The sequence below is a fragment of the Chiloscyllium plagiosum genome, chromosome 2 (genome assembly GCF_004010195.1).
Source record: "Chiloscyllium plagiosum isolate BGI_BamShark_2017 chromosome 2, ASM401019v2, whole genome shotgun sequence".
NCBI classification, from domain to species: domain Eukaryota; kingdom Metazoa; phylum Chordata; class Chondrichthyes; order Orectolobiformes; family Hemiscylliidae; genus Chiloscyllium; species Chiloscyllium plagiosum.
In genome coordinates this window covers 10321704-10346027 of record NC_057711.1, presented here as the reverse complement: position 1 = coordinate 10346027, position 24324 = coordinate 10321704, and the positions used below count along the sequence as shown (strand labels likewise).

Sequence of the window (24324 nt, the reverse complement as noted above, 5' to 3'; positions counted from 1 at the left end):
TTTCTGCAAAAATTACAGTTGTTAGCCTTCAGTGGGCTACACTTGTGACAGCAGTTCCAGAAGTGTGTTTCATCCATTCTGTTACCGGTGGAGCTCTTGACTTAACTCTTGACCTGCTGTGCATTTCCACCTTTTAGACTCTCCACTTGTATCATTCCATAAATCAGTACAGAAATAATGTATGGTTTCACTGTTTCTAGTCACCACCATCCCTATCCCCATTCCTCCTACTGCCCCCCCACTGCCCAAACCCAATATTGAACTATTGAACTTGAACTATTGGAATTGGAAGGCAAACAGCCTTTGATGCAAGATGACAATGTTACTGTAATCTAGCACTTCATTCCACTAATTGCAAGCAGCCAAGAACTGTGGATGCTGGTGATCTTAAATAAAAACAGGAAGTGCAGGAGAAACTGAGCAGGACTGGCTGCATCTGTGGAGAGAAAAGCAGCTAATGTTTCAAGTTCAGTCACTACGTCTCGCAAAAGGTCACTGGACTTGAAATGTTAACTGTGTTTCTCTCCATAGACGCTGTCAGACCTACTGACTTTCTCCAACTGTTTCTGTTCTTCTTTGGCAAAAGACAGTTAAAATTTCTTTTTTTGTTTGAAGAATTCATGGATTCTGTTGTGCCGACAGTCTTTTTTTCTCTTGGCTACATAATGATATCAGCACTCTCAAATAAGGACCATTATAATTGATTGGGTAATGTCAGTCATCCCTGAATAGGTGCTACTTGGTTTTACACTCATAATTGGAATATAATTAGCCTCAATCGCTATCTCTTCCTGGAGAAATCAATCTGCTTTTATCTGAAGACATTGCTATTGTTCTCTTCTAACAACAAGACAATCTGACAGACCACTTGCCTGATTATAAACGCCTCTTGATTTTGGAAATGTTCCACCGGTTTATACTTCTAATCTTCCGAGCTGTCATCAGTTAGATAAGATGATTACTGGTCCGTGCAACCATCAGGTGAGTGGTCAGCACCTTTATTGGAAGGAAGTGGGAAGCAATGAGGATTCAATTAACAGGAAAATGCTGCAAGTGATGCAAAACCTGTTACTGCAAATAAACACTGGATCTGCTTGTTTGAACCAGGTACTTGACGGGACAGATAGTCAGTATTCAGCAATGCAGATTGGACAGCTTCAAGATGAGGAGGAGGATACATCAAATACTCCTGGAGATGTGCTTCTAGACAGCTTCACAACTTCCACTCTTGGTATGTTGTCATGTCCTATTAAAGTAAGGACTGAGTTGAGAATTAATATAACCTTGTTCAGTTCCATTGTACCTCATTACAAATGGCATTATTGTTCTAAACCTAATTGTTGACATTACAGTCAGTTCTGCTATAACGTGCTAGTTCCATTCTTGTGTAAACCAATGTTACAACAAAATTGCATCATAGCAGCACCATCTAAACTGATGGAGCTGAAATTGCATTATAACCAACGCATGCTTTAAAAGTTTGCTCTTTGACAAACTGGGGACACGGTTTCTCAATCATGTTATAGTGAACTTGCATTAATGAAACATTCGTTACAGCAGACCGGCCTGTACTAAAACACGTATTTAATACTTCTAGCAATGTATTACATAATAGTCTTTATTATGCGCTGAATATTTCTTATTCTTGAGTTGTAACCATTTGCATGTTTCTCCTGCATTTTCATTTTGGGGGCAAGTAGTAGCACGATATCAGGGAAGATGTCTTCATTTGTGTTGGAAATGAAAAGTAAGAGCCATATATATAAAATAATCACTAATAAAAGAAATCTAGTAGAATTCAGGAGAAACTTCTTAACCGAGAAAATGGTGAAAATGCGGAACTTATCACCATGAGAGTAGTTGCAGTGAATACAATAGATATAGTTAAGACAAAAGTTAGATTAATACGTGTAGGACAAAGAAATAGAAAGATGTGCTGGCAGGGTAAGATGTAGGAAAGTGAGGATTCTCCAGCGTAAACACTGACATAGATTCTACAGCATAGAAACTAAGTATTGAATTCTAATTGAAAAGAATGAAAGGAACTAATGGACATGATAAAAGCTTAGTACATTTATTAAAATGTATTAGCACTGTGTAGGTCCTATTTACTTAAACTTGTCCAATGTATACACTAGGCTTTGTTTATATGAAACGCTGTATTGCATGGCTTTGCTGAGAATTTACAGAGCTGTCCCTGATGAAGGTTGCTGAATTCAGATGTTACAGGTTCTCAATAGCGCAACTGATTTGACTCCAGCCTTCCACCTCATCTGTTTTAGACAAAGTAAACATGTCCTTCATTGATCAACTGCAAAGGGAAGTTAGGTGCCGTATATACTTTAGTAATAGTCGATCTCATGTAAAAGCCAACCCCCTATTTTTGATGAAAATGTCTAGAATTTTTCATATAGCTCATGTTAAAGTGGACCCTAGTTCTTCACAGATAACAGATCAACGCTTATGTGTCAGTCAGCTGGCTGTCGCATTCTGCTCTGGGGTTTTCAGAATTATTGTAATTCGTTGTTTTTTTTTCTTATTCATTTAGAGATCACTTGGGCTTCTGCTAATGATACGGTATGAATTTCAGCCACTCAAAAGTAGTATCCATGTAATAGTTGACCCCATAAATTTAACCTTAAAACATAAAAATTTGACTATTATTCTAATACATATGATAATTATACAAGGCAGGGAGGAATAAAAACACATGCTGATGGGGTGAAATGCAGTAGTTTTGGAGGAGTTCAGATGCTGTACATACTTGGTGTAGACCAGTTGGGCTGAATGACCTGTTTCTATGTCATATTTATGGCATGACCAGTCCAGCAGTCCTAGCTGGTGACTCTCATTAATCCTCATCCGAAGCTGCTGCCATCCACTAACTAGCATCAAGTTTCATTTGCTGTATTCTCTCTGCCTAATATTGGGCTTCATTATAAGCAGAGTCTAAATTCAAATTCTCAACCTCACTCCTACAGCCCTGCTCCTCCCCCCATTTCCTCAACCCTCTTGAGATCTGTGTTCCTTCAAATCTTGCCGATTGGATATCCCTTTATTTTAATTGTTCTCTTATTAGCGTATATGCTTTCAGCTGCCAGGGCCCTTAGCTCTGCTGTTTCCTCTTTCAAACACTCTGCCTTTCTTTCCATTCTTTTGCGATACTCATTAGAATTTAACTCCTCCTTATATTGCTTGATGTTAAATTGTGTGATTATGCTGCTGTGAATTTTTGTAATATTTTGGCGATCTATAAATGAAAACTGTTGCTGTAAATTCCATCGGCATGAGATTACATGAGAATTGGAAGACTGTCAACTGATCCACTGCTTCTGAGTTTGGATTTGTCTAAAGGGACCCTCAAGTATAAAAGGTCAAACAAAACATGGACATTGGGGAAAAGGACAGTGACTATAGCCCTAAAATATTTGTTGTAACGTACATGGTCTAAACCTCTCAAACCGGTGGTAAAAATGTCTTCATATAGCCAAAATTTGACCGTTTACTTTTCAAAGCTTGACAGTGTTTCCAGGAGTTTTGATCAGATTTCCTTAGCTCTTGCTGTCTGTTTCCCATTATGCTATTTACTTTTACTTTGTTGACCTGCATGGTATTAAGTTCCCTAGAAGCTTTGTTTGAGCAGACGGTCAAGTTTGTAAATCCCACATGTTCTGGATTATTTCCTCCAACGTACAGGATTTTATCGACCGTGAAGAGATGACTGCAGATTTTTTTTTCTAGTGAGACGTTTGTTTTAAAATTCTAGGACCAGAGGGTGCACACTCAGAGTAAAGGGTACTGATTTAAGTCTGAAATGCGGGATTCCTTCTGAGAGTTGAAAAGTTTTGGAACACCGTGCCACAGACCGCTGTGCGAAGGCAGATTCCTTGTGTATATTTAAGGCTGAAATAGATTCTTGATCAGTTGGGGAGTAGTGTTATGTGGAAAAGGCAGGAAAGTGGATGTGAGGACTGTTGCATCAGCCATGATCCTATTGAATGGCAGAGCAGGCTAGAGGGGCAGAATGCCTTACTCGCGTTCATATTTCTTCTGGCCATCTTTTGGGTGTAACCCTCCAATTTGACCAAATTTGGATACTTGTTTGGTTTTGGCATCATGCTTTGATAATGCTTTATTAATCTTGGGCAGTGTGTGGTGCAGATTTACCAGAATGACACCTGCATTCAAATGGTTAAATTACGAAGACCGTTTACAAAGTAGATTTGAATTCCCTGAAATTTGGATAGTTGGGGAGTGACTACCCCAATTAAAGCTACTCACTAATTCTGTAACTGAATTGTATTGGGCTTTAGTGATGTCACACACCAGGGACAATGATTAGTCTGGTCTCATTACCTGAGAAATTCTATCCTTATCACAGAAGGAGTACAACAAAGGCTTTCATCCCTATACTTGCTGACGTGCATTTAACACTAGGTTAAGCATCTCCTCAGTTTTCAGTTTCTCATCCTTTTTTTTTCAGATTCCTCCATGGCTTTGGCTCTCCGTATTTCTAAACATTTCCAGTCCTGCACCCATCCCAGTTGTCTGCCATTTCTCCATTCTGATCTTTTCAGCACCCTCTATTATAATAGCTCCATCACTGTTGATTCAGCTGCTCCGGCACTAAGCTCTTGGAATCTGTAACACTCTGTTCTTTTTTCCTTTTAAATGTTCTTCAAAGCTTCCTTTTTGGACAAATTATTAGTCATCTACCCTAATGTCATCTACTTGTGGAGCAATTTTAATGTTTCATTACCTTGAAGATACCACAAACTGTAGTTATTGTAGAATTATTCCCTGTATAAATACTATCCTGTGAGGTGAGATAATATGTAATGTTCTTGGGAGTTAAGAAGAATGGTCAGTGGTTAAATTGAAGTGTGCAAACCTTTTAGGAGGGCAGAATAGATACTGAACTGGACAATTTGGAACTAGGGACCATTGTCACAGAATAAGGATTTAACCGTTGAAGATTGATGTGAAATTTCTCTGCTCTGAAGGTTAATGATCTAAAGTTTAGACTCTGTCTCCTATTACAATATAATACCAAAATGAATAACACCTTACTTCCCTACATGATAACACATCTGCTACCTTGTTGACTGTTCACTTAACCTGCCTTTACATGTATCTTCTTTTTCAGCTGATATTGCCACCTAACAATATTGTTGACAAGTCTTGGTTAATTGCTGTGGGGCTCAGTATCTAATTCATTAATGTGGATTCTATCTATAGCTGAGGGGCTAGCACTTAGTCAGGTGATACTCCACTTATTGCAACCTGCCATTGCACTGTGTATCAATTGCCCTTACTCTCTGTTCTCTGTCCTTTAACCAGTACTTCATTGATGTAGTATATTACTTCTAACCACATGAATCTTGCCCCTTAACCTTTTATGTGGCACCTTAGCAAATGCCTTTTTAAAATCTTATTATAATACTGGTCTCCCTTTATCTTCCTTACTGGTTAGATCTTCAGAAACTCTTAATAAATTTGTCAAACATTATTTGTAAAACTATGTTGACTTTGTTTGATCATTCTGTGCTTTTCAAAGTATGTTGTTAAGATTTCTTTAAAAATATATTCTAGCACTTTTGCAATGATTGACTAATGTCAGCATGACTGTTTCTTTTCCTTCTCCCTCTCTTGAATAGTATTGTTAGATTTCTGCTGCTGTAGTTAGGGTGTTTTGATGGATAGTGTTGGGCACCGATTTGAGTCATCTTCTCAACGCAAAGGAAGTTATGTTGAGTACCATCAACATTTTAGTACGGCATACTTCACTGCCTGATGTTAGAAGGGCTGGGTGTGTTCAGGAAGAAATTTTCCAGTGTTTGTCCCTGACTGATCCTGTTTATTTCCTCATTATTTATCTGCAATATAAAATGTTTTGGTATGATGATTTTGTCATCATGAATGGGTAACAAACCTTTCATAGAAAAGATTAGAAAATCAAGAGGCAAATCTTCAAATTAATATGAACTTTAGTACTGTTGGTTCTGCAAATTGGCTTCAACGTAATTGAAGAATTTAGACTGTTATTTGCAGAGCGTAAACTTTGCTTACTTGTATTGACTATAATGTGATTCCAGCCCCATTAAATGGCGTGGCTGTTGCGTGATTTTCTTCTTACGCTAGATTGCACAACAACGGAACTATTGCATTGTATCAGAACCAAATTTCATTGATAAAACGCAGAGACTTTTTCAGTCTTGTACTGCCATAAATATGGTGAGAGAGTTAGGTGCTTATGGTATGTTGGAGATTCCATTGCATTATCTCCGAGACCCAGCTTTGCAAAAACCTTTGTGAAAGGCCAGTGAGGTATTTTGAAAGTAATTTCTGTTGCATCCCTCTTTTTTTTTTTTCCCAATGCACCAATCCAGTCATTCCACCAATGCTCAAACTTAGCAACTTTTGGAACCTGATGTGTGTATTGTTGGAGCCAATCAAACTTTCCACTTGACCCTCAACACTCCTGGATGGTGAAGTGCCTTCCTTTATCTAACATGTCAGGCTAAGGATGTGGTTGAAATTGGAAAACTCAAGCTGTGAAACTGAACTTGCATGGCAAAGGTACTGCCATCTGGTATTCCAGCATGCTGCACTCGTGCTGTTTTTTTTTTGCTATTGCAAGTTTGGAGCCCCAATTCAGTTACACAGGAAGACCTTAACCATGAGCTTGCCATAGAAAAGTAAATTAAGGATACTTGGAGACTGAGCTAATCTCACTTGCGCATCCTCACTGATCAGAAGACTGATATAGCACCTTATTGCGCGTCTCAAAAGTTTCAAAGCGCTTTGTGTATGGTGAATTTTATTTGAAGTTCAGCAAGTGATGCATTGGCAAAGGCAACAGTTATTTGATGCATAATAAGAATTTATAGGCAGCAATGGAATTAATGGCTGGTTAATCATTTTTTGATGGTGTTGCTGAGGAAGAAATGTTAGATTAAAGCATCAGGGGAACTTTTTATACTTGTTTGAATAGTGCCATGGACCTTTGATTTTCACCTGAATCACCAGATTGGGGAAAGATATCCTTGATGTACCTCATTTGACAAGTTAAGGCCTTATAAAATGCAGGGAAATACTTCAGCACAATGTTAGAGTGTCAGCCAAGATTGTGTGTGCTCAAGACTGACTGCAGCTTAGCATTGTGGCTGCCTGAGAGTAGGTGATCTGCTTCTAAATATAGCCAGGAAGTGGCACAAGTTGACCTACGAAATTAGGGGAAAATCTTTATATTTTAATTTAGAAAAGCAGAGTAGAAAAATAATTTCTCTTAATCTTACAGCAGTAAACAAATCTCATTTGTTAAGTCACATGGGCCACAGCCGGCAGTCCTCTGACAGCAGTGTTGATCGTTTTGTCTCGAAGGATGACTGCGTTGAGTCAGCAGATCTTGATACCAAGGTGAGATATCTTTATGTTGTACTTCTTAATTGAGGTTTCCATAGAGTTAATAAAGAGAAACTGTTTCACTGGTGAGAGACTAGAATGAACTGACTAATTCTGGCCATCATCTTTGTAGGAAGGATGCTGAAGCCGTAAAGAGGGTACAGAGATGATCTCTGAATTTCTCCAATTATGACCTTTTATGCCTCTCCAGTTTTATTAACTCCACCTTTGGCAACTATACCTGTTATGTGCCAGGGCCCCAAACTTTGTAATTGCTGCTCTAGATCTCCTCGTCTCTTCCTATCTTCTCATGTCACTCTTTAAAATCTGTCTCTTCAACTACGTTTCTGGTCGTCTGTCGTGACATCAACTTTTCAACTTAGTGTCAGATTGGGTTTGAAAATGGTCTGTGAGGTGCCGTGCAAACCTTTACTCTATGAAAAGCATTGTTTAAATGCAATTTATTGTTGAAAGTTCATAAGAATGAGAGAATTTAAATAAATACTTAAAATTTAAAGAAGTAATGAAATGAGAGTTTGCCTTGTAGAAAGTGAGTTAGGGAGTTGATAGTGGGAAAATAAGGATGTGGCAGATGGTTGAACAGTTATTTTGCATCTGTCTTAATAATAGTATCATCTCAGAAACTGCTCCAAAGGAAAGGAAGGAAGAACTCAAATTTTAAAAAAAAAAATCCATTAGGGAAGCAGGACTGAACAAATGGTTGGAGCTGCAGGCAAGTCCCTGTGTTCTGATGGATTTAATCCTAGAGTGTTTAAAAAGTGACAAGTAAGATATTTTGACTTGGAAATTCCAAAATTTCCCACACTCCGGGAAGGTTCCATTAGGTTGCAAAATGTGGATGTAACTCCAATTTTTCAAAAAAAAAGAGCCAGAAAGGTAAAGACTAGTTAGCTTAATAGCTGTCATAAGGGAGATGTTCAAAACTGTGCTTCTATATAATAGTCTGTGGGTGGCACGGTGGCTCAGTGGTTAGCACTGCTGCCTCACAGTGCCAGGGATCCGGATTCAATTCCTTCCTTGGGCCACTGTCTGTGTGGAGTTTGCACATTCTCTCCATGTTTGTGTGGGTTTCTTCCCACAGTCCAAAGATGTGCAGATCAGTTGAATTGGCCATGCTAAATTGCCCCTAGTGTTAAGTGAAGGGGTAAATGTAGGTGAATGGGTCTGGGTGGGTGAAAGTGAGGACTGCAGATTGCTGGAGATTAAAGTCAAGATTAGAGTGGTGCTGAAAAAGCACAGCAGGTCAAGCAGCATCCGAGGAGCAGGAAAATCGGCATTTTGGGAAGGAGCCCTTCATCAGGAATCAAAACTGCTATTATATATAATAGGTGCATTAGTCAGGGGTAAATGTAGGGTAGGGGAATGGGTCTGGGTGGGTCAGAGGGTCACTGGACTTGTTGGGTTGAATGACCTGTTTCTACACTCATCTAATCTGTTTTAGCAGGGCACTTGGAGATCAAAGTAGTCAGGCAGAGTGAATATGGTTTTGTGGAAGGGAAATGTTGTTTAACCAGTTTGTTGGAGTTCTTGAACAAGTAACATGCTCTGGATAAAGCAGACTGGTGGGTATACTGTACTTGGATTTCCAGGAGTTGCTTGGTAGGGTGCCATTTCAAAGATTTTTGTAGAAAAAGCAGCTCATGATGTCAGTGTATCATCATGGGTAGAAGATTAGTGAGGCAGGGAACAGAGTAAGCAAAAATGGGTTATTTTCTATTTGTAAGAGTAGTTTGCTATTTATATCAATGATTTGGGCAAAGCATCTGAAGGTATTGATGCTACATTTTCAGGTGATGCAATACGAAGTAGAAAACAAAGTAGGTTTGCTCACTGAGCTGAGAGGTTAGTTTTCAGATGTTTCGTCACCATACTTGGTAACATGGTAACATCTTCAGTGAGCCTCCAAATGAGGCACTGGAGATGTAGCCCGCTTTCTATTCATATGTTTGAGTTTCCCAAGGATAGAAGCGGGCAGACCACTGGTGCTTCATTTGAAGGCTCACTGAAGATGTTAACTAGTATGGTGACGATGCGTCTGAAAACTAACCTTCCAGCTCAGTGAGCAAGTCTGCATCCAGTATCTCAACCTGTGCTACAAATCTTCTCAAAACTCGCTAAATAGGAAAGATAATGGAATGTTGTTTATTGAATTGAATATCAAAGTAGGGAAATCATAGTTCAGTTATTCAAGGGATTGTTAAGACCGTATCTGGACTACTGGCATAGTAATGGTCATTTCACTTAGGGATGGATAGAAGTACATTGAAATTTGTTCAGAGAAGGTTTACTTGATTAATATCCAGAATAGGTGGGTTGTCTGAATGAGGGAAGGTTAGACAGGCTAGGTCTGTACCCTCCTGGAGTTTAGAAGAGTAAGGGGTGACCAATAAGATCCAGAGAGGTACATGTAGAAAGGACTCCTGTTATGGGAGAATTAGAAGAAGGGATCACTGTTTTAAAATAAGGAGTCCATTTAAAGCAGATGGGGAAATATTCTTTCTCTAAAGGTCTTGAGTGTTGGATATTTTTCCCTCCAAAATATCGTGAAAGCAGAGTGCTTGAATATTTTAAGGCAGTAGTTATATTTTTGATAAGTCAGGGGTTGAAGGCTTTCTTGGGAGGTGAGAATGTTGATTAATCAGATCAGCAGTGATCATCTTGAATGGCAGAGCAGGCTTGAGGGGCTGAGTCAGCTCCTACTTCTCCTAATTCCTATGTTTGAAAAGTTGGAGGAATTGCAATTGTTGCCACCTTACAGCAGAGTAAGTTGATAGGAAGTATAATTGATAAGAGTTGGTCACCAGGGAGCAAACTGATCAGGAATCTATTGCCTAAACATCTGGAATAAGCAAATTAATTCTTTCTAAGTTTATTGAAAAGGGAGAATGGGAAGGAGTGAGGAACTAAGAGACTAATTGTATTATTCTTTCAAAGATATATGACACATTTGGCCAATACTCTTCCAGTACTGTATCATTCCATAATATGCAAGATTCAAATGTTTCTGTTATGTAGTCTTAATGATTTCCTAGAGAACTACAGTGTTGAAATTTTAAACTTTAACAAGGGAGAGATTTCAATGGCTAGTGATTATTTCCCAGGTAATTGAGTTTGTATCCTGACATTTCTGCAGTGGTCCTTCCCACAACATTTCATTTTCTGTCAGTGGTAAATATGACTTTGTTTTTTCTGGTGGCTATTACTTTGATCATTTTCAGAGATGATGTATGCTTTGTGAGACTTCGGATGATGTGATAATGGCTAGCTGCTGTAGAAAGTGTTAGTTTACAGCTTTACCATTTGGAATCTTGTAACTTTGAATTATCCTTCATCTGAAGCCTTTGTACCTGCATAATGTGATGGACTGTTCAGGGGAAAAAAAATTTATAACACAACGAATGGTAATGACTTGAAACATCCCCTCTGAGAATGATTTAATTAGAAAATTGGGTGATTTTGCCATTCAGTGAGATCATGGCTGATCTGTGGCCTAACTCCATATACCTGGCTTTGGCCTATATCCCTTAGTACCTTTGCTTAATAAAATGTATTATTTCTGATTTAAAATTAACAACAGATCTAACATCTTCCATTTGTGGAAGAGGGTTCCAAATATTTGCCACCCTTTGTGTAGGAGTGCTTGCTGAATGGTCTGGTCTAACTATCAGCTGAAACTTTATTGCTGGAACAGCACAGCAGGTCAGGCAGCATCTAGGGAACAGAAGATTCGACGTTTCGGGCACATGCCCTTCTTCAGGCTGACCTGCTGTGCTGTTCCAGCAATAAAGTTTCAGCTTTGATCTCCAGCGTCTGCAGACCTCACTTTCTCCTGGTCTAACTATCAGCCTGTACTTCTAACTCTGGAATCCCAATCATTGGAAATAGTTTATCTTTTGTCTATCCTGTCTTTTCCTGTTATTACCTTAAAGACTTTGATCAGATCACCCTTAACCTTCTAAATTTGAGAGAAAAGAGGCTTAATTTGTATAATCTCTGCCCATAACTGTTTGTTGTGTTACAGTAAATCAGATTAAACAGTATAGTAAGCCATCAGTTACTGACAACTTTTTATTAACTGGATGATGCTGGATGTTGTCTGACAGAAATGATGGAGCTGTCTTATTGAATCACTGCAGGCCGTTTAATATAGATAGACCCCTCAATGCTGTTAGAGAGGGAGATCCAGTGACATTGAGAGAATGGTAATTATATTTTCATATGTTAGAGTGGTGAGTGGCTAGAAGAGAAACTTGCAGATGGTGGTATTCCCCAATATATATTGAGCTTTTCTTTGAGATGGAAATGGTCATGGGTTTGGAAGCTGGCTTCTTAATTATCCTCCTAGATTTACAATCCTTCAATTCTGTCCCCTTGAACATTGCTGATTTCCTTTGTCCAAAATTTGACCACTGTGCCTTCAGTGGCCTAAGCATTAAAACTATACTCTGTACTCCTTTTTAAGATTTGGCCAAGCTTTTTGTAACCCTTTGCTAATATCAGCTTGCAGTCGAGTGTTGGTTGATTTTGTTTTTCTGATACTGTTCTTGTGGAAGTTGGCTCTGTCATATGTGGGGAAATTTTACTGCTTGATCAGTGCTGTATCAATACAGGTTGTTGTCAAGTTTTCCATGCATCAACAGGAAAAACAAAGATGCCAGTCATCCTTGTTCCTGATGTTGTGACCTGCGCGATCTCTCCATTCCAGTCTGTTAAATGCAAAATCTATTTAGTGTTTTAATAATATAGAATCAAACTATAGTGGAGGCTGGAGATCAGAAGGAAAAAGAGTGCTTGAAAAACTCACAGGTCTGGCCAGTATTTACGGTGGAAAAAAAATGAAGTTGGTACTTTGAGTCTAATATGACTCTTCTGGAAGTGTTAACTCTATATATTTTTCTCCAGACTCTTGTCAGAATTGCTCAGTGAAAATGCTTGGATCCAAATGTAGGTCTTCACAACAATATTACGTTGCGCACATTACGTGGACAGTAATCTAGCTTGCTTATTGTTTTGTGTGGGAATAGTAAGGAGGCTTGTGGTCCTGAGGTCAGGATGGTGACCCCCCCCAAAGCTTCAGAGAGCTGGAAACAACTGGGCAAACTCAAAATTGATTGTAGCTTTAAATATAAACTGTAAATAGTTATTCTACAGTGGTTAGATCAGAACTTCAGCGTAAGTAATCAATGACCTTCGAGACCTGTTCTCCTATCAGGGAAAAGGGGGAAAAAAAAGGTTCTTTTAGGGGTGACGTGAGGCAGTGCTTTGCACCTTCTTGAAGTCAGCATTTCCCTGTATTAATGACTGTGTGTTTATTTTGGAATGTAATGGTGTCATGTAAAGAACAGGGTTATAAGGCTTTTACGCAATCATGAACAGTGTGGAGGCAATAGAATAAGCATAGTAAGCGTTCATTTGAGTGTTGGTTTGCAACTGAAAAATTCCAAGCAAAGTCTGAAGAAATAGATTTGTTTTTGTTAGAATAGGAAATTATGGAATGTTTAAAGTTATGAAAGATCTAGGACCAGGAGCTGTAAATGCAAGATTGAATGCCAGAGATTTGGAACAAAGGGTATGAGAAATCCTTCCATATCAAAGGGTGTAAACCTGTGTAATGGACTACCAAAGGAAGTGATCAAGACAGACTAAGCCATTAATTAAGAATATGTTGTAGAAGCAGGAAATACTGGAAATTCTCAGACCAGGAAGCCCATGTGCAGCAGGGAAGCATTGGATTGAATATTGTAAATTTAATGTTGATAAGGTGAGATGAAGGAATGTGGGAAAAGTCTGGTGTGGAGCACAGGTTTATGTTTGTTGCTATTTGATTTAAGATGAATCAATATTCGATGTTGTTAATTTCTTGACTGCTGTTGCCAGTATGAAGTTGCCATGACAGCTGAGGGCTCGTGTGTGGTTTTGCAGTTTGGTTTTGGCTGTTGGTACAGATATGATAAATGTTCATGGTTCCCACCGAGTTAAGAGTTGATGTTGCCAACTTGCACAGTTTGGCTAACCTGTGTGTTCTCTTCAATTCTTTCCATTCAGTAGTAAGAGTACACAAAAATAGATCTTCACTCTATTCATCAGGCCTTAAATTGCAGAAGGAACCAATTTGGGACATTGTTACTTTTTAATAAGTGCTCTCTGTTTTCTAAAGTGGACCATTTTCCAATTCTCTGCTTACTCAGCTGTAGAGATTATAGAATATGTACTGTAAAGCACAGCAAATGAAACTAATCTGAACATCTTGTCATCCAATCTAATCCCATTTTTCAGTTTTTACTCTTGCCTCCAGTTGCCTATCTAAATTTTTAAAAAACTTTTTTATCTCACTCTCTTGCACCTCATCTACTATGCCCATTGCTCTTGATGTGGTCTCCTCTACATCGGGGTGACAGGACACCAACTCATGGAGGTTTCTGGGAACATCTCTGGGACAGATGCACGAAACAACCCCAGTGCCCTGTGGCTGACCACTTCAATTTCCCCCTCTTACTCCTGCAAGGACAAGCAATGTCCTGGACCGCCTCCACTGTCGAATCCAAGCCACCCAACAACTGGAGGTTTAATGCCTCATCTTCTACCTTGGGATGCTCTAACCACACGGCATCAACATCAACCTGACTAGTTTCCAAATCTCTTCCCCACCCACCCACCTCATCCCAGATCCAACACTCCAACTCGGCACTGTACTGTTGGCCTGTCCGACCTGTCCAATTCCTTCCCACCTATCGCAATTAACTCCCCCCAATTTGCATCTACTGATTACCTTCCCAGCTACCTCCCCTCCCCCAAACTCCCACTGCCTCTATTTATCTCTCAACCCCTTTTCCCTTCACATTCCTGATGAAGGGCTTATGCCTGCCTGACCTGCTGTGCTTTTCCACACTTTTCGACTATGACTGTCCAGCATCAGAAGTCCTCGCTTGCTCCTTGAGCTGAAAATTGTCCAGCGATATTCACACTGTATTTCTGCCAGGTACTGACGTCTCCAACAAGGAGGAATCAGACTAAAGCCTCTTGATCCTTAATGGTATTTCCTGACTATTTGTTTACAGGATGTGGGAAGCATTTGTTGCCCACCTTAATTTCTCTGGAGAAGGTAGTGGTGAACTGCCTTCTAGAACTGAAGTTCTTCAGATGGTGGGGCCACCGTTTTACTTTCCAGAAGGGAATTGGGATCAGCGAATCTCCCCGCTCTCAATTCCCTAGGAGTCACCATTGATAAGAAACTGAATTATACCAACCATGTAAATACTATGGACATGTTTTTCCACTATCTCCAAAGCACTCATCAGACATGTGATGCAATATTGTTACAACCTACTGTAAGTTGGGCTCCACTATTTATGGAGTTGTACCAATTATTAAAGCCTCTTTTTTTGAGGGTTTGCATAGTATCACAATTTACTTTGCTTTCAAACCAAGGTCAGTAGAAAACCTGGGCTGGGTTTTTGTACTAAACAAGAATTATTTATTACAAATGCTTGTTCTATAGCTACAAGTAAATAGTGATAAGCCATTGGCATGCAGCACTAATAACTGAAACTCTAATCCCTTTATAAACTCCTCCTCAGACACATACACAAACAAATAGGGAAAATTAATTATTGCTGGAGGAAAAGCTGAAAAATCAGTTCTGTGATCTTTACGTAGAGCTGTACAGCACAGGAACAGACCCTTTGGCCAAACCTGTCTGCGCCAACAATGATGCCATTCTGAACTAATCCCCATCTGCCTTCATATTGTCCTTATCCCTCTATTCCCTGCCTGTTCACGTGTCAGTCTAAATGTCTATTAAATGTTGCTATTACAGCTGCTGCTTCTCCTGGTGATGTGTTCCAGGCATCTACCACAGAGTGTGATTTTTAAAATAAAACCTTGCATCACACAGTTCCTTTTGAGCCTACCCCCTTTCACCTTTAACCTATGCCCTCTCATGATTGATATTTTCTCTCTGGGGGTGAAAAGACCCCCATCCGCCCCATCCATGCGCCTCATAATTTTTTTTGTATACTTGTATCAGCTGGCCCCTCAGCCTCATTTCTAGCAAAAACAATCCCAGTTTGCCCAACCTCTCCTTGGTTAATATGCTCCAATCTCAGCAACATGTTGGTAAACCTCTTTTGCGCCCTCTCTAAAGTCTCCATATCTTTCATATAATGTGGCAGCCAGCACTGCGCTTTGCTTCCCAAATTCACTGTTGAAATGATTCTCCTTCGCTAGCCAGATACTTGATGTTTGTCTTTCTCTGGAAGCACCGTTTTGTCAGAAGTATAGATTAATTCACCTAGAAAATGTCTCTGAAACTTTTGGAAGTTCAAAAGTCTCAGCTCGCAGCAACTGTTGCAGGTAAGTTAACTTTTTCAAGTTTAAACTGAGTTTCTTATCGCAGAGAACAGGCAGCTTCAACCTGAGAACAACAGAACACACTTGTCTATTTCTTTTTGTGTATTTGTCTCTCTAATTTGTTTCTAGTTCTCACCTTCTTATTAGCTGAGAACCAGTCAGATTCAGCTTCATTTGTAGGTGACTCCTCTGCTCCTGCATGTCTGCACATTGCAGGGAGCTATAACTACAAAACAGCTCACAAGTCGGTATCAGTTTCCTTGCTATGAAGATATGCAGCCATCCCTGTTTTTAAAACTGTCCTTTCCTTGTAGTCCACAGCTTTTAAAGACGCAAAAATAAAAAGTCAATGTTTTTTCAATGCTGTGCACTTGCCTGGATGAGTGCCTTTCCAACAACACTCCAGAAGGTCCACATCAACCAGGATAGTGCTTGATTGGTGCCATATCCACAAGAATTAACTTCTTCCTTTATCGATGCATGGTGGCAACAGTGTATACTTTTTAGAAGATACACTGTATTAACTCACCATTTTTCCTCTGAAAAGCTTGAGAGACTCAGCATCATGTAAAATGTAATATATTTACTATTGTGGAGACAACTCTTAAATGGTTTTGCATGATGTATTTACTTTTTGAAGCTCAAGCACTGGTATGTGGTTAAGCATTAAAAAGTAATTAATTTCAAATCATTCAGTAATAGCTGATTATTCAGTTTTCCCAAATCAGCTGATAATTTCGATGTATATTGACTGGGGTTGTAGAAGATTCTGTACTAATGCTGTGTAATGGTCAACATTTATTGGAGCAGAATAATGGAATGTTTATTGAATGGCATCTCCCAGCTGCGCAGTACTCCCTTGATAGAGTCCTAGAGCTTTTACAGCATGGAAGAAAGTTCTTCAGCTCATTGTGTTCATACCAGTCACCAAACATTCGGCTACTCTAATCCCATTTTTCAGCAATTGGCTCAGTCTTATATCCCATAGTGAGAAATAAGAATATTGCAGATGCTGGAAGTCAAAAAAAAGCAAGATGTTGCAGGTCCTTGGCGTACGTGGCGAGAGAAGCATTAAGGTTTCAGATTGGTAAAACACACCGTCGATTCTGATGAAGGGTCATCAATCTGAAGTACTTAATGTTTCTCTTTACTCCATCTACTGGGCATTTCTATCTTTACTTCTATCTTTCCCCCAAATTAAAATGCAATGGAATTTTAAGTGCTCCTCTAAATACTTGTTTACAGGCCTTGAGAATTTTGGCCTTTACCACCATTTTAGGTAGAGTGTTCCAGATACCGCTGCCCTCTGGCTGAAAAACATTTTCCTCAGATCCCCTCTAAACCTTCTCTTTATTGTAAAAGGAGCTCCCAGACTATTGACCCCAGCTCCCACCTAACTTCTATGAAGGGGAAAGGTTTATCCTTATCAACCCTATCTATGTCCCTTGTAACTTTGCACAGCTCAACCTAGTCCTCCAGTCACTTGCTCTGGCCTATGTAAAACAATCACAGCCTATCTAGTCTCTCTTCATTGCTAATGGCACCAGCCCAGGTAACATCCTGGTGAATCTGTTCTGCACCCTCTCTTGTGCTAGGTCAGCCCAGAGTGTGTGCCCAAGGCTTTTTGTGAGTATTCAGCTCTTAGCATTCTGAGCCAGAAGTGAAAGTATAACTAATTTAGATTGGCTTGGGAACATGGTATAGGATTTAGAAAAAAGCACAGAGGTTCAGGTGAGAGCAGTGGTGTCTTGCCATCACCAATTGCTCATTCACTTGAAGATAGGCATTTCATATAAATAATGTTGCCGTAGTTTTATTGTCGATGTGATTAGTTTTGGTAAGTTAAAAGCTAAAATAGTATTTGCATGTCAGGGAGTTTCGTACTTGCAGACTTCGCTTTAACCTGAAGCTTTTCATGAACCTTCTGTCTAAAGGGTCCTACTTTAATTCAGGTAGAAATACTTTATTAATTTGACATTGGGGCAACAGAAGGGTTCATTTCAATGTATCTGGTGAAACCAAATACCACACGTGAAAAGTCAAAATATTGTAGATGCTGGAAGTCAAAAATAAAAAGGCAAGATGTTAAGAATGAAGAACAGTACAGCACAGAAACAGGCCTATCATACCTCCAAGCCTGCGGTGATAGATTTTGTTTCCTTTCCATATTAAAACTGTCTTCACTTCCTATTCATGTATACATTCAATTGCTTCTTGAATGCTGCTATTGTGTCTGCTTCCTTCACCACCTCTGCAACATGTTCCAGGCACTCAGCAAACTTTGGTGAAAAATGTTACTCGCACATCGGTTGTTAGCACCCCCCCCCAAGCACCTTGAACCCGTGTCCCCTAGTAATTGACCTATCCACCCTGGGAAAAAGTTCTATTTTCTACTCTATTCATTCCAATCACAATCTTATAGATTTATATCAGGTCACCCCTCAACCTCCTGCGTTCCAGTGAAAACAAACCCAATTTATCCAACCTTTCTTCACAGTGAAAATTTTCCATACCAGACAACATCCTGGTAATCCTTTTCTGTACCCTCTCCAAAGCATCTATGTCCTTCTGGTAGTGTGGTGACCAGAAGTATACGCAATTTTTCAAGTATGACCAAACTAAAATTCGATAAAGCTGCAGCAGTTTGCCTAACCTTATGCTTATTGCCCCTTCCCATGAAGGTAAGCATGACATAACTATCTTATCTACCTTCATTGCCACCTTCAGTCATCTGTGGTCCTGCACACCCAGATCCCCCTGCATATCAATACTCCAAAGGATTCAACCATTTACTGTATAATTTTCATCTGTACTTTACTTTCCAGCATGCATCACCTCCCATTTGTCGGGATTAAACTCCATCTGCCATTTTTCTTCCCATGTAGCCAACTGATCTGTATCTTGCTGTATCCTCTGACAACCCTCCTCACTACCACAACTCCACCAATCTTTGTATCATCTGCAAACTTACTAATTAGATCATCTATGTTTTCCTCTAAATCGTTTATGTAGATCATGAACAGAGAAGTTCCCAGCACTGACCCCTGTGGAACACCACTCATCTCATACTCGGCATATGTGGAGAGGAAAGCCTTAAGGTTTCAGATTGATAACATGCCATTTGGTTCTGATGAACTGTCATCAACCGGAACTGATTATTGCTTCTCTCAGTATGGATATTTCCTGCATTTTCTGTTTTTATATCTCAAGTTAAAACGTGAATCTTGGCTACTGATTGAGTAAATTTGCATTAAGTGAATGAGGCGTAGATTATAAGAGCAGGGAACTGTATAGTATTTCGGTTATATCTGGAGTCCTGTGGGCAGTTCTGGTTGCCACCTTGTAGGGAAGATGTATTTGCAAAGGAGGTTAATTAGGATGTTGCTGGGATCGAGCACTTCAATTATGAAGTGAGACTGGATAAACTCGGGTTGTTTTCTTTGGAACAGAGTGTTGAGGGGGTTACTTGATAGAGGTGTATAAGATTGAGGGTGCTGATTAGGTCAATAGAAAACAGCTGTTCTATTTAGTTGAAGGGTCAGTAACGAGAAAGTATAACTTTAAACCTCCCACCTTTCACTTTAGAGAAACTTGAGGCATATTTTTCACCCAGAGGATGATACACGGACAGTACAGACTTGATGAACCGAAGGGCCTGTTTTGTGTTGTATGATTGTATGAACTTAATTAGTTAGAAAATTGGGATTCTCACTTACGTTCCGGATCCTGAACATAACATCTTAAGTTACATTGGGCAGTACCAAGAAATTGGTGCATTGTTGAAGGTGTGATCTTTTTGATAAACCTTAAACCTTCTATCTGTTTATGGTCCAGAAAAGATACCTAATTCTCTATTTGGCAGCATTCCTTCCTTCAATCAACTTTTAATGGTGTTGGTTAATTGGTCACATCTCATTATGCATGTTGTACTTTGTTCTGCTCAAATTGGCAATCAAATTTGCCCAACTTAACAGGGATTGTACAAAAGGAAGTAATTTGTACTTGGGGGGGGGGGGGCAGCATCTTGAAAATAAGAAAAGTACTACAGAAATTAAAGTTATTCCTCCAATTTTGTAGTCAACACAAGCTAATTTATATCATTGCAGAATTTTCCTTTAATCTGCAAGAGTTAGGTTGTCCTGTTCGCTCACTCAGCAGCTATTGATAGGCCACTTCCTGTGGCGTAATAACTGTGGTTCATTTTATGTTTTGGGATTTTTGCATGCTTTGTGTTTCCACTAAGTTTCTCAAAATATTCACTTTCCACATATTAATTGTTTCACAGCTTTATTTTCTGGAACATGCTTAGGTGCTTCAAGGTGGAGTACAAATGTCCAAAATCTTGTGGTTTCTCCAATCCTTGGTGGAACATGTGAAGGTGTAAACTCTGGCCAATTCCCTCCTGCGTAACTCTGAGGTCAATTATTGTATTTCTTGCTAAGGTCAACAAAGGTGATAAAACATATAATGTTGGACTGCTCTGATCAGAACTGGTCTGCTATTCATTTCAGCAGCTAAATGACCTGTAAGAGTCTTAAGTAAAATACCTGATGGCTCTGCATTCTAGAAAAGTGCAGTGGTTGATTTCATCAGCACAAAAATTGTACACGTTTGTTTTTTATCCAAAAACAGCCTTGCCGGGTAAAAGGAGACATTGGTCATTATACAGATGAGAATGCTGCCCCTTTGGTCCATTGTGTTCGTCTCCTTAGTGCATCGTTTCTTTTAATGGGACAGAAGAATGGTAAGCAAGATAATCTGTGTGACTTGAATGTGCACTATTGGGTTTTTTTTTTGTTGTACAATATTGATCCTTACGTTGAACTTTGCCTTGATACAGGTCTTATCCCTGACAGAGAAGTGAGGGTCAGTGTCAAAGCACTGGCAGTGAGTTGTGTTGGAGCGGCAATTGGACTTCATCCTGAGGCTTTCTTCATTAAACTGTATAGGACCCCACTTGAAGTTCTAGAGAGTCAAGGTAATGGAAAAATAATGTTTCTAATAACGAGTCCATTTAGCATGACATGGTTCATTGACTACTTCTTCAGTTTGATATTGAAGAAGGGTGCCAGCGACATCTCTCGCTCTCTCTTCCACCTCAACATTTATCTCTCTCATCCTGTCCTTCTCCCCTCAATCACTCCATTCTCATCCTCCTCTTTGATAGATGATCACAATTTTGGAGAAACTCAGCAGGTCTGCCAACATCTGTGGAAAGAACTTGGGAACTGAGGAGGAGTCATACTGGAATAAAACATTAACTTTTTTATTTCTTTACAGATGTTGCCAGACCTGCTGAGTTTCTCCACATTCTCTATTTGTTTCAGATTTCCAGCATCTGCAATATTTTTTTTTTGCTTTTATTCATGATTCATGATGTCTGTTATGTTAGAGAAATAGAACAAGCTTGAAATACTCAGCAGCTGTTACGGTATCTTAGAGGAAATAGCAAACGTAATGTTTTCAGGTCAACAAACTGGATATATTTCTGATGAAAGGTTGCCATCCTGAAATCTTTTTAGTTTTCCAAAGATGCTGCTGGACCATTTAAGTAAAACCAGCGACTTTGTATTTCAGCTTTGCAATGCTTGTAGTACTTTCCTTTTAAATGTTTGTCAAGTATCTGCCTTCATAATCATCTGTTGAGAGAATGTGCCCCTTTGGTATAGTAATGAATGATTCTTCCATTTTCTTTGTCGAATTTGCAATAAATAAATAGGAAACTTGTTTGAATGCTCTTTGTTATTCCTTAATTTCAAAGCAAAACTTGCAAATTAATGTTGGAAGCTTTGGCTTGCAAGTATGCTTGTTTTTTAGGAAACTGTTAGCTACAATTTATTGTGTGGCAGTAGAGAAAGAAATAATTGCAAAAGCTGGAAATCTGATATTAAAGTAGCAAGCAGCTTATCTGGAAGATGCAGGAGTGGCTAATGTTGAGTGAATAACAATGAGCTGCAGCCACCTTTTGTATTTTGAGGATATTCTGTTTTTAATTGAAGATGAAGTTTATTCCTACTGAGGTTATTCTCAACACACACAAAATGTAGACTGGAAATTATATAGACTGTGTGTTAATGAAAACAAAACTTTGAAAGTAAGAGGTGAACACATTCACTATGTTGGTATGATCCCTGGCATAGCTCTTCCAAATACTAAATGAAAGTGCACTCAACTTGCTTCGAGCAAAGGATCTGCTTTGTAAACTGAAGTCTTAATAGAGGGCGAGTACATCCTGACAATACTGGCATTTATTGTCTACCCCTTGTTGAGAATGGTATTGTCTCAAGGCAGCTTTTGAGTCAACCTTGATCATCCAGACCGAGTAAAGGCTTCAGCTTTCCTTTCCAAAAGGATGGTCAAGAAGCCAGTTGTACTTTTGACAATCCGACAGCCTCGTTGTTGCTGTTAACTGCTGACAATATCAGGTTTCTAAAATAACTGATCAGAGCTCTTCTGATCATATCAGAGCACAATATGGAATTTGAGCTCTCATATTGTGGGTTATTCGTCCTGACGTGTGGCTTGATAGTCCAGATGCATGATCACTATACTGTGGTATATAACAGTGAATCAATCTGTTATTTCCAGTATGAGCAAGTATAGCAGGACTGTGGTGAACAAGTCACATGACACCAGGTTATCGTGCAACAGGTTTATTTCAAATCATAACCTTATTGAGCGCTGCTCCTTTGAAAGGTGACTTCACCTGATGAAGGAGCAACACTCCAAAAGCTTGTGATTTGAAATAAATCTGTTGGACTATAACCTGGTGTTGTGTGATCTCTGACCATATGTAGCAGGAGTAGACCTTCTAGCCTTTCAAGCCTACTCCACAATTCAGAAAGACCATTGTTGATCTGACTGTAATCTCAGATCCATATTCCTGTCTCCTCCTGATCTCACCCTTCAGCCCCTTGCTTAACAAGGATCTATCTACCACTGCATTAAAATATTCAATGACTGCTCTTACGTCCTTTTTCAGGAAGAGGGTTCCAAAGACTTCCCAATGCTCAGAAAACATTTCATTAAATCCCTGTTTTAAATGGATAACACCTGATTTTAAACAGTAACCCCATCTTCTCAATTCTCCCAACAGAAGAAATTTCCTCTTTGTATGCACCACTCAGGGCCTTGTGCACCTCAGTCAAGTTGTCTGTTGCTCTTCTAAACTCCATTGGGTACAAACCCAGCCTGTTCAACCTTTGGTCATCAGGCAGTCTACTTATTCCAGTTATTAGTCTAATAAACCTTCTTTGGACTTCCTCCAACACATTTTCATCCTCCTGGTATCTTATGAATATATCAGAGGTAAAATACATATCTTTGATTCCATTCATTCTGCAGAGGAGCAGTGCATATCGGATATTTTAAAATATGTCGACCATGGAGATCCACAGATAAGAGGTGCCACTGCCCTTCTCTCTTCAACCTTCATTCACTCGGTTCTGACCAAGACTCGGTTTAATCCAGAAAATTGGCTTGCCACAGTACGAGGCACAACAGGCAAGTAGAATGTTTCACATGGCTTTTAATTTCATCTCTAGCTCTCTTCAGGTTTGATTCCAGGGCTGCTGTATTACTGCATACTCTTAGCAATTGCTCAATTAAAAAACATGCTGGCAGAAGGCAGAGAGTGGGGAGAAAGGGTTCCTTTGCAGGATGGTAGCAGGTGATCAGTGAAGTTCTGCAGGGGTCAATGATGCAACCACGACTATTCATGTTATACATGGATGATCTGGACAAAGGAACTATAAGGGCGTTATTGCTAAATTTGACACCAAGATAGGCAGAGGTTGTAGAAGTACTTTGCCACACTGTATTCCATCTGTCAATTCCTTGCTGGCTCTTCCAACCTGTCAAAGTGTGGGTTTATGAACTTTACTAAGAAGAATAGAAGTATAACTTTATTTCCTAAGTGGGGAATGGCTTTGGAAATCTGAAGCACAAAGGGACTGCATGTCCTAGTTCAGGATTCTCTTAAATTTAAAATGCAGTTTAAGTTGGCAGTTAGGACATCAAATGCAATGTCAGGATCCATTTCGAGGGCTAAATATAAGAGCTGAGATATACATCCTAAGCAGTACAAGTCTCTAGTCAGACCGCATTTGGAATGTTGAGAGTAGTTTTGGGACCTGTATCTAGAGAACTACATAGAATCATAGAAATGTATAGCATTTGGTCCTTTGGTCCAACTCACCCATGCTAACCAGATATCCCAACCCAATCAAGTCCCACTTGCCAGCACCTGGCCCATATCCCTCCAAACCCTTCCTATTCGTATACCCATCCAGATGCCTTTTAAATGTTGCAATTGTACTCTCCTTCATCACTTCATTCCATATATATACCACCCTCTGCGTGAAAAAGTTGCCCCTTAGGTCCCTTTTATATCTTTCTCCTCTCACCCTAAACCTATGGACTCCCCCACCCCAGGGAAAAGACTTTGTCTATTTATCCTATCCATGCCCTTCATAATTTTTTAAAACCTCTATAAGGTCACCCCTCAGTCTCCGACGCTCCAGGGAAAACAGCCCCATCCTGTTCAGCCTC

The 24324-nt window shown here is 39.5% G+C and overlaps 1 protein-coding gene across 8 annotated transcripts in view; it reads left to right on the top strand.

The window, feature by feature from the left end:
- htt (huntingtin) overlaps positions 1-24324 on the top strand; it is a 241245-nt gene that overhangs the window by 74453 nt on the left and 142468 nt on the right. For all 8 annotated transcript variants that reach the window (XR_006313622.1, XM_043703713.1, XM_043703763.1 and 5 more), the window contains exons 13-17: positions 1108-1231; positions 7301-7419; positions 20407-20518; positions 20615-20752; positions 23119-23277. Coding sequence is in view for 7 of the 8 variants with exons in the window: in XM_043703713.1 (XP_043559648.1) it covers positions 1108-1231; positions 7301-7419; positions 20407-20518; positions 20615-20752; positions 23119-23277 (652 nt within the window). In the remaining variant the exon portion in view is untranslated. The remainder of the gene's footprint in view (positions 1-1107; positions 1232-7300; positions 7420-20406; positions 20519-20614; positions 20753-23118; positions 23278-24324) is intronic.